Below are 10,687 nucleotides of genomic sequence, written 5' to 3'. Positions count from 1 at the left end.
TACGAGCCCCAGCGGGCCGCGCGCGGCGGTGCGGTGTCCGGGCCGGTTGCTGAGGGCTGGGCTGCCGCCAGCCGGATTCGGGGCGGCTGCGAGGCGAGGCGCGGCGCGGCGCGGCCGGCTCCGGGAGCCGCCGGCCGGCGGGGACGGGACGGGGCGGGGCGGGGCGGGACCGCCGGCGCTAGGCGGAACCAAGAAGCCAGGCCGCGCGCGAGGCGGGGGAAGGGCGCCGGAAGGGACCGTGCCGGTGACGGAAGCCGGGAGGTGGCGCGGCGGCCGGCGGTTCTAGCAGTTTCCACGGGCGGTCGGTGCGGAGGAGGCGGCGGTCCCGATGGCCAAGTGGGGGGAGGGAGACCCGCGCTGGATCGTCGAGCAGCGGGCGGACGCCACCAACGTCAACAACTGGCACTGGTGAGCGGGGCGGCCCCGCGGGAGGGCCCCTCCCGCCCCTGCCCGTGCCCCTGCCCGTGCCCCTGCCCCTGGGTGGAGGGAAGCCGCCCGGCCGGTGTCCCGGGGAAGGCTCTTCCCTCCTTCCCGTACGTGGCTGTCGGTGCCGAGGTGGGGGTGTCCGGGCTGATGCCCCGGGAAGGCCCCCCGCCTCCGTGTGCGTGGCGGGGTGCCCGAGCCGGTGTGCTGGGGGTGCCCGGGGAAGGCCTGGGTGGGTGCCCTGGGAAGGGCCGCGTGTGTGTGTGTTGAAGCGGGGCAGGGAGGGAAGGGCCGGGGGAAGGTTAGATAGTCCCCGCGTGTGCTGGCAGCGTGGCCTGTCCCAGATTCTCACATCGCCCGGTTTTCTCACAGGACGGAGCGGGATGCCTCCAACTGGTCCACAGAGCGGCTGAAAACTCTCCTGCTGCCTGTCAGGGTGGAGGGTGAGGAAGGGGCTTGTGAGGTGACAGAAGTGAGCAAACTGGATGGAGAGGCCTCCATTAACAACCGCAAAGGGAAACTTATCTTCTTCTATGAGTGGGCTATCAAGCTGGCATGGACTGGTGAGTGATGTTCTCCCCTCCTGTTTCAAGGCCATATTCAAGTATAAGATTAAGGATAAGGATACTTATCTCATTTGGGAAGTAATAATAAAGGAAACTATTGTATTGTGATACTGTGCAAAGTTTGCTTTTACAACAACCAGAGTAAGAAATGTTGATCTGAACAACATAATTGTAATTGCAGGCACCTCAAAGACAGGAGTGAAATACAAAGGTTATGTGGAGATTCCTAATCTCTCAGATGAAAATGACATTGATGAAGTCGAGGTAAGCATAGCTAAAGGCTAATACTGCTGGTTGTATGGCTGTTCTAATGGGAATCCTCATAGCATTAATAGTTCATTCCATGTTACCTTTTTTAGAACATTTGTGTAGAACTTTTTTAGTGTTAGAGACTGCTTAAGAGAACCATAGAATGGTTTGGCTTAGAAGGGACCTTAAAGATCATCTAGTTCCAAGCCCCCTGCCATGGTCAGGGACACCTTCCACTAGACCAGGTTGCTCCAAGCCCCATCCAACCTGGCCTTGAACACTTCCAGGGATGGGGCATCCACAGCCTCTCTGGGCAACCTGTTCCAGTGCCTCACCACCCTCACAGTAAAGAATTTCTTCCTTATATTTAATCTAAATCTGCCCTCTTTCAGTTTAAAAGCGTTACTCCTCGTCCTGTCGGTACAATCCCTGATAGAGAGTCCCTCCCCATCATGTTGTATCTTTATCAAATTAATTCTTGTCTTCTAGATACAAGGGCTCTATAGCATATGAAGGTATTTAGGTATATGTGTGCACTACTGTAGGCTGAGAGAGATGAAGTGAAAGATTAATAAAACTGTACTGCTGCTTGTGAAAGTTTAGCCAAAGTCTAACTGTGATGTTGAATTGAGTAATAAAAGGACCATGCAAGTATGGCTTTGTTAATCAGCACTTGTCCTTCTTGTTTAGATCCATGTCAGCCTTGCTAAAGATGAGCCTGACACTAACCTGAAGACCCTGATGAAGCAAGAGGGTGCAAAAAAAATTAGAGATGCAATGAAAACTTACATCAGCACTCTGAAAACAGGTGTGTAACTGAGAGGGAGAGGTATTATGGAAACCCATATGGGGTAATGCTAAAGAAGGGATTGGGGTAACAAGAGGAGTGGTATTGGTTCCCCACTCCACCTCAACAGGAAGGTGTGAGAACAACAGTAACTTTTCTGTCTCTCTTGAAAATGGTTAGCATTTGGCAAGAAGCACTTCTGTCTCTAGACACTGTAGGATGGCCCAGAAAGATTGGTTTTGGTAATAACCCAATAATAAACAGCACTTTTAAAATGTGTTTGGTATCCCAGTGACACAGAGAATCAGTCATTGCATGTGGCACAATCTGGCCTTCGGTGTGCTTGCTCCCTTGAAAGGTGGTATCTTTTCTCTAGTTTGTTGGTTTTTCTCTTCTGCCACACCAGGAAAGGCATCTAGCGTTATTTGGATTTGAGAATAACTGACAACTGGAAATTGCTCTGCAGGTTTTGTTGGTGTCATTGAATAAGCTGTCTCAGCATCTGGATCAAAACTATTTTTTTATAAGATAAATCTGATTCCAACGATTGGAGTTAAATCAGTGTGCTTTGGTTGAGTTTGGCTTTGCTCTCTAGTACAGGGTGGGAATGCTACAGTTGCTTTTTCTATCCATTGACTTATATTACGCTACACAAGCTAGATATTCAGGTTTTGCCAAGTACCAACCACCAGTGGTTGCTGTTTTTCAAGCACCAAATTTCTGTACCCTTGGGTTTTTTCAGGCATTTTGGTGTTTAGGGTGGGAGATGCAGTCACCCAGTGGAAGATGAGAATGTTATTCAGGAAGAACTACATGATCTTGTGGGCTGGAATAAATAAGAATAGGTGGGAACTAAGTATTGCAGGATACAATATATATACACATGTAATAAAATGCCAGTTTGAACAGATGAAGAGGAAGGAGAAAGAGCAAACTTTTGTAATTGGTAAAGGCATGATGCTGAAAGAGGCTGAAGCTTCTGGTGGAGCTATAAAAGTGCTAGTGCTGCTGGACAGGGCACTGGTGAGACCTCCCCTAGGTTTCTGTTTGTAGTGCTGGCATCTGGTGTCAAAAAAGACAAATGGAAGATGTTGTTAGAAGTAACTTTATTCTGTACTACAATGATACAAAAAGTGGAGAGCCAGTCTGATAAGAAATGGAAAAGCTTGGTTTGGTTTGTCTAGACCAGCAAGATAAAAGTATTTGAGATGTGATTGCTATTTATATTAGATGGTGAGAGACAAAAAAAAGCTGCATAAGTGTAGGGCTAACATTAATATGAGGGCAACATGTGGAAGATAGTGATTGGTATGTCTAGGCTAGGAAGAGGAAGTAGGTTCCTAATTGTTAGTGTAGGCAGGTTCTGATACGGCCTTCAGTGGAGAGTAGAGGGCAAGAAGAATTAATTGCTTGTAAAAAGAGATCTGGTGTTTTGTTTTGGTTTTTTGTTTTTTTTTTTAAACTGTTTCAAGTCGTGGGTGCTAGCAAGAGCAGGGGAGAAACCAGGAAGCCCTTTTTGATTGTGTATTTCAAAGAACAGTTAAAAGGTTTACTTGATCTTTTATTAGTTTCATGGGTGCATTCCTGTCTTTCCAGAATTCACCCAGGGCATGATTTTGCCCACAGTGAATGGTGAACATATGGAGACAACACCTCAGGTGGCTCCTAAAGCAGAAGACCGCAAGGTAAATAAAACTGTGTAAACATGCTTTTGGATACGTGAAGAAAGGTACACAGTGTTAGATTCTGGGGCTTACAGGAGCAACCTATGCTGTTTATGGGATATATATATTCAGGAATTGGCAATCTGTGGTGTAGGCCTGACTGCTTCGATTTGCAGCACGGGATATTTCTTAATTCAAGCAGAGCAATAAATCTGGGTTTTACACTCAAATATGGCTATACCTGATTACATCTTTACTAAAGGCCTTTGTTTTTCCTCTTGGATGTGTTAACTACTTGTTGAGTTTTTTGTGAAGAAAGTACCTGTGTTTGTTTTGCTTGTTGTTTTGTTAGATGGCTGCTAGCAGCAGTACTGCCACATCGCAATCCAAATCGATAGGAGTCAAGATCCCTACATGTAAGATCAACTTGAAGGACACCTTCTTAACATCTCCTGAGGAGCTGTACCGGGTATTCGTTACTCAGGAGGTAATGCCAGGGTTGTTCTGAGAATTGTTCTTTGCACATAGAAGGTTGTTCCTAAGAAGCTTCTTAAGGCATTCTCTAGGACACTCGCAATCCACGAGAATGGTATAAGAAAACTAGTCTGCAGAACAGTTGCTTAAAGCTCGCGTGTGCATCTTTTCATACAGTTGACAAGAGAGGTTTAATGCCAGCCAGAAGGCAGTTCCAGACTGCTATCAGCACCTATCTGTAGGTGTATCCCTTACTGCATGTGGTCAGATCTCTTGGGATTTACAGTTTTGTGGTTTTTGGTTTTGTTTTGCTTTTTCCTTTTAAGGTTAGGTGGTACCAAAGCATACTTTGGGAATAGCTTCCCCTCTCCTGCACACTATTACGTAGTTTAAGAAGAGAGAGCAGCTTTGTATAATTATTTAAACATGGTCTTAGTCTTTTGTTCCCCCTTTAAAAAAAAAAAGGAGAAAGAAAAAAATACCACCTTTTCTTAGAACTGGGTTTCATTAAGGAATCAGCAAAGTAAATTAGTGTGGCTTACAGAACACTGCATAGAATATGAAAGCTAGGGGTTTTTTTTCCCTTGGCAGGCAGAATGCTACTCTAGTGGCTATAAGCTTGCTTTTCTGGCCAGGGCAGAGTTTCTGTCTTTTCTTGATGAAGACCTTACATTATTGACTTACCTCCTCTTCCAGAACTTTTGTAGCTGGGTGGGAGGGATTATGCAACAGGTTTGCAAGCAGATAATGTCAAATAATAGAGGTCGTCTCCTGAATTTTTTTTCAGATGGTCCAAGCTTTCACCCACGCACAAGCCACCTTGGAGGCTGATAAAGGAGGCAAGTTTCAGTTGCTGGATGGCAGTGTCACAGGAGAGTTTGTTGACCTAGTAAGTATTAACCAGTGCAGGTGTATCTTGCTCAGGGGCAGCCTTTTTATTTTTGAGGTATCAATTCTGTAATTGCTTCAGTTAGCTAATTGTGGAGTTCTGCCTGGTGCCCAATAGTTACCTGTAATTGCTGTGGCTATTGAAGGATTCCTTACAATATGGATTGATATGTGGAACTTCAGTCTGGGGAGAAAATCTGGCTTCCAGTTATGCATCTGCACTGTCTTTGTGTGATTTTACTTAATTATTAGGGCTTAGAGGGGTAGTAACCGACCCTTTTCCTCTTTAGCCCTCCTGCCACTAAAGTCTTCTGGACAGGGACACTGTCTCAGCATTTGGGGCTGTACTATGGCCTACCTTCCTAGAAAAGGAGTGGAAAGAAAAGGACATTTAAAATCTCTTTCCTTCTGTGTATGCGTTTCTCAGGGGGTCTCTGAGGCTTCAGATCAACACAATTCTAGTTGTTTTCTACTAGACTGCAGGATTTGCAAAAAATTACTACTTGGTCTTTCTCTCTCTTTTCAAGGTCCCTGAGAAGCAACTTGTTATGAAATGGAGATTTAAATCTTGGCCAGCTGGTAAGTAGTCCAAAAATGGACTATGGTATTACAGCCCTTGCCTGTGTTTGAAGAATTCCCATTTGCCACACTGCACTCTGGCTCGTGATCGGGGAGCACACGGCGTTCTGGGAGCTGCACCAGCCTTATCCCAGCTTCATATCCCACACAATCGGGTCAGAATCACCAGCCAGCCACTGCTTAGAGCAGTGGCCAGGGTTTAAGGACCAATGAAGTAGCAGCTTGCTCAGGTGGGGCTGCAACTGCTTCGATCGCCATGAAGAGGGAGCCCTCTCCTCCCTGTTTCTGAGGAAGGCCTGCAGCTGTCATAAATAGATCCTCTGGGAAGGATCCTGAGGAGTCTTTTAAGTGGTGCCATGTGAGAGGAGGAGCAGAGCAGCTCCTTGGGGCAGCATATACTATACCACACACTGCTGACAGATTTGCTTTGGTTCCTCTAGGGCACTTTGCAACAATTACCTTGAACTTCACTGACAAAGGTGGCGAGACGGAGGTGTGCTTGGAAGGCAAGGGCATTCCTGCCAGCGAGGAGGAAAGAACAAAGCAAGGCTGGCAGCGCTACTACTTTGAGGGCATTAAACAGACGTTTGGCTATGGCGCCCGCTTGTTTTAATACCAGTTGCTGGGAAGGCTCTGCCTGAAGACTCTGCCACGTGGACTGATACATTTCTCACCTGTCCCTTTCTAATCTTGGCCCTGCTGCTGAGTAAAGTGGGATGACAGGTGATGAGGAAGGCCATTGAGCAGCACCACTTTCAGTCCCTCACTGCTTTGTGCATGTCTCATGCTGCAGGGGATTCTCTTACATGTACATACTTCTATTGCTAAATAAACCTAACTTAAAAAAAAAAAACCCACCATGGAACTTGTGTCCTCGGATCAGCTTGAGTTCAAAGGGCCTGTTGGTAGGCTGAGGGAGGGATCTGTCTGAAAAAAACACCGATCAATGAGGAGTGCTGATCCCAATGTGATTTATTTCTTGCTTCTGGAGGAGTAGAGATCATGAGTTTGATGCAGTTTTTAGTTTGAGCAGCTGCTCATTTTCTCTCTGCTTTTGATCTGCTGCTAGTAAATGTTTCAAACCCTTCCCATTTCTGAAGGCATCTAAGATCCTGTTCAAGCTATTCCTCTCCTCCCTTGCATATCCCCTTCTTCAACACAGTCCTTTCTTACACTTACACTAGCCTGCTCTACAAGAATGCCGATCATTTAATTATGTGATGTCCAAGACTTACCAGCAAACCACTGCAAGGGAAACTCCCACCTACAAAATGGTTCTAGCAGGTTGTGGGGCCCCAGGTCAGCTACCTCCAAGAGCTTCAGGCCAAAGCAAACTGTAGACTCTCAATGGGGGTGGGATTTGTTCCTGTAAAATAAACAAGGTGCAGTACTTTTGGCTGACCCTACTTCAGCTGTTGTGTTGACTGGTGAGGAAGGGAAACCACTTGCTTGTTCTCTCCTGCTAATACAGTTAGTGCCCTGAGATGTCTTCTAAAGCAATAAACTTGTTTATATGATGCGGGGAAATCTAGTTCTGGTCAGAAGTATCAATCTGCTTAACCTCAAGGGTGACTGAAGTGCTTGGTTTTCTCTTGTGTACTTTGTTTTCTGTTAGTGTTTTCTGCAGAGCATCTCTAGTAAGCTGGAAGTGAGTAATGTTACTGGGTGAGAATTAGTGTTTGGGGGATTTTTTTTTAATTTTTTTTTTTTTAAAATCTGGATGGTGTGTTGTAGCCAAACCCTTCAGTAGAGGAGGCAGGAAAAAAAACTTTAGTGCCTGTTTAGAAAGCCCCAAATGTAATTGTTTGAGTTGCCTTTTAAACTATGGAGAGCATTTCTAGCCTTTTCCACTCACTATTCCAAAGTGATTGATTATTCATGATAAGGTGTGTACAGACGTCAAGAGTGTGGTATGCAACTAAGTTCTATGTTGTGTACTTATCCCTGTCCTGACCTGTGATGGCAAAGGAAGTTGTATGAAGTCTGGGCACATGTATGTATGGTTGGGCTTCCCTATGTCCTGCAGGGTTGTCTTCCTTAAAGCACCATCTGGCTGGGAAAGGGACCACAGGTATTTTGCCAGGCTTCTTAGGCACAGATGAACTACTGCATGCATCTGGTAGGCTGCAGGAGTGTAATATGATGTAAGCACACAATGTCACTGTGCAGTGTGCATGTGTGGTTTTCTCTTTGGGAAGTCCTGGCCAGAAACATGGGAAACCTTAAACAGCAGGGCTAGCAAGCGTGCTCACAGCCAAGGCAAGAGCTTTGGTAAGATGAGCAGAATGATTTGAAAACTGAGAAAATGAGCTCGTTCTAAGTTAACTTGAGACAAGCTGGACAGCTGAATCACGGTGTCCTCGCCATGCTTCAGCAGTAGTGTGGGCAGCTGGCCGCGCCGCGGCAGCAGTGCTTGCCTGCAGCGGGCCTCTGCTGGCACCGCTGAGCAAGGGCAGCAGAAGGCAGGCCCTGCTAATCACCTGCCACTGGAAGGTTAGGAAGTGGGACAGGAAGGCAGCTGAAGTGGAATTTTAATTGCCTTCCTTTCACCACAAACAGGGTTTACTTTGGGCATCCTGCTGCTACCCTAATAGGACACGCTTTGGCCTCAGCTGGCAACCCATATTCATGGGGCTCACGGATTCCAGGCTTTGCTTGGAGGCCGTTTGAGGGCTCTTCTTCCAGCAAAGCTGACTGCCTGAGTTATGTTGGTGCTGTCCCAGCTGGCTCCCTGCCCCTCAGGTTGGAAACCGCCATCCCCACAGCAGCAAAACAGGCTGTGTAGCCATGCCTCGGCTGCTGTTCACAACTGAACCTATCGGACTAACCCACCGGTGAAGGAAAGCTTGTGCTAAACAGCCAGGCTGTGAGCTAGCACTGAGCCTGAGGCACAGAGCGTGTCAGGATATGCTAACTCTAACAGGGCACAGCGGTGGTAATGCCTTACACCACTTCAGCCGTTTCGTTTGCTTGGTGAAAGCGATCTGAGCCTTAAGTCGCTGCATGCTAGTGAAGGTCCATGTGCTACACCTGTACGCTCTCAGCAAAGAGGCCCACTCCTTCAGCTACAGCTGATGTCTGGTGCAGCTATACAGATGCTAATGAGAAACCCCAGACTTTTTTGCTTTACTTGGAAGTGTCAGGAGAGCTGGACACAGTTGGCAGTCCTTCAGCTATTTGGGGGAGGGAGGGCTATATAAGATGAGGAAGAAAAGCAAGGTCCAGTGTGTACTGCTGCCCAAAGGCTCTTCAAGAATCTGAACTGACACAGGATAAGAGGGAAATTCTTGTGAATCAAAGAAAACAAAGGTTAAAACCCCAGAAAACAGAGATAGAAGTAAACAGTGAATTTTTCACAGTGATGAGAGGTCAGAGGTGGATGCTAACTGGCTATGCACTTACGAGGCACATGGAAAAGGTGAGTAAGGAGCAATCATCAAACAACAGAATATGGGCTCCCAGCCAAAGGGGTCTCTGAACACACTTAGTGAATTCTGGGATTTCTTGCAGCTGGTGATATGGTACCACTAAAAGTTTACATGGATTCAGAACAGGAGTGGAAAAATTCATGGAAGAATAAATCAACAAAGCGGTATTAAACAGAACGACCATCACATCTGGCTCAAGAATCCTCTTGGCCACCAGCTGCTGGCAACAAGGAAAGTACTTCAGGGAGATAGCGATGCGTGCTTGTCCTTCTCTTTACTCTTCCTGCCTAGTCACCTGCTGTTGACTGCTGTCAGCGACTGGATGCAGGTTTAGGTGGACCTATGTAATGACTCACTTGGCCCTTTCTCATTGTTTTGTGTTTATGTATGTGAAACTTCTATGGGAAAATCAGGCCACAAATCAAAGAGATTGAAAGCCCCTAGCCTAAGTAACAATTAAAACTGCTTTGAAATATCATCCCAACCCTACTGCAATGGCAAAATGGGAAGAACTTAATAAAATATTTTTTTAAAAAGCCAAAGTGAAAGTAGTTGGATGTTTCCAGCATGACAGGGCCTGACGCAGTTTACCTTAGAAGTCTTACTTGGGAAAGCGGAGCAATCTTTCAGAATTCGATGAGGAATGGGGCTGGGCAGAAGGAGGGAAGAAGAGAGAGAGGTAAGGGCCAAGAGAATTAGATCAACTCATGAAAAAAAATACTGAAAAATGCAGTCAGTAACCTGTAAATACCCAGCTAATCAGGTAAAAAGTAATGACCAGCACACCTATATCATGGTTACATCAAGCACAATTCATACCAAGTTAACCTAATGCCTTTCTCTGGCATAATATCTATGCTTTAGTAAGACTTTAGGCAATGCTTTATATGACATTTTTTTATTAGTAAATAAGGGAAGGCCTAATAGAGCTGTAATGAATCTAGTATGTTTCAGTATACAAAGTAATATAATTGATTGACAACTTCAAAGTCCAAAATAATTTACATCACCACCAGTGCTGTAAAACTCCTAGAAGACAAGTTTAGGATAGAAAATTATCTTGACCAATTGGAAAAGTGATCCAAGAGAAAAAAAAAGGTATATTTGACCTCACTGAATTGCAGTTTTACACTGAAGCAGAAACCACCAGTAACATGTATAAGAGGGGAAGCAACAGGCTTGGTAGCGCATCTGTAAAAGACATTTAAGCTGGGTGGGTTATGGTGAATTTTCAAATGAACATAAATTTAAAACATCATGGAAGAGAATAAAAGCTGCCTGGGCAGGCTGGTGTTTGTAGGTCTTGTGAAGAAGTCTTTCTGTATAGCATTAAGAAAGTCCCAGATAAGACCCCATGGCTTCAATTTTGGACTCCACACTTCAAGAAAGACTTGAATTACTTGGAGCGAGCCCAGTGGTGGGCAACGAGACCAACCAGAGGTCTACAAGTATAGCTTCTAAGGAAAGCCTAAAATAATTGCATTTGTTTAGTCTAGAGAAGAGAAGATGGCAGAGAAGGAGGGAAGTAAGGAGCGCAATGGTAAAATTGTGAAATACATGAGACGTAGGAGCAAATAAGGCAAGAATATGCTTCCTCTCTGTGAGCACTGCAGGTAAGATGCAGTGGGC

At 45.9% G+C, this 10,687-nt stretch overlaps 1 protein-coding gene across 1 annotated transcript; it reads left to right on the top strand.

The window, feature by feature from the left end:
• The first annotated feature begins 221 nt into the window (after window positions 1–221).
• Window positions 222–6,483, top strand: AHSA1 (activator of HSP90 ATPase activity 1). The gene is made up of 9 exons (XM_075030084.1): window positions 222–408; window positions 796–986; window positions 1,171–1,253; window positions 1,929–2,046; window positions 3,622–3,710; window positions 4,042–4,176; window positions 4,951–5,052; window positions 5,579–5,630; window positions 6,071–6,483. Exons 1-9 carry the CDS (start codon window positions 329–331, stop codon window positions 6,241–6,243), a joined length of 1,023 nt encoding a protein of 340 aa, XP_074886185.1. The 5' UTR covers window positions 222–328; the 3' UTR covers window positions 6,244–6,483.
• The last annotated feature ends 4,204 nt before the right edge of the window (window positions 6,484–10,687 follow it).

This window comes from Buteo buteo, chromosome 6 (assembly GCF_964188355.1).
Source record: "Buteo buteo chromosome 6, bButBut1.hap1.1, whole genome shotgun sequence".
Taxonomy (NCBI): domain Eukaryota; kingdom Metazoa; phylum Chordata; class Aves; order Accipitriformes; family Accipitridae; genus Buteo; species Buteo buteo.
The sequence above is the reverse complement of the archived record's forward strand: the minus strand, read 5'-3'. Positions and strand labels throughout refer to the sequence as shown.

What these genes read in the sequence shown, in the direction of transcription:
- AHSA1 (XM_075030084.1), top strand. Translation starts at nt 329, where the DNA reads ATGGCCAAGTGGGGGGAGGGAGACCCGCGCTGGATCGTCGAGCAGCGG. An exon ending in CATCAGCACTCTGAAAACAG is followed by an intron (nt 2,047 to 3,621) that starts GTGTGTAACTGA and finishes CTGTCTTTCCAG; the next exon opens with AATTCACCCAGGGCATGATT. An exon ending in CAGGAGAGTTTGTTGACCTA is followed by an intron (nt 5,053 to 5,578) that starts GTAAGTATTAAC and finishes TCTCTTTTCAAG; the next exon opens with GTCCCTGAGAAGCAACTTGT.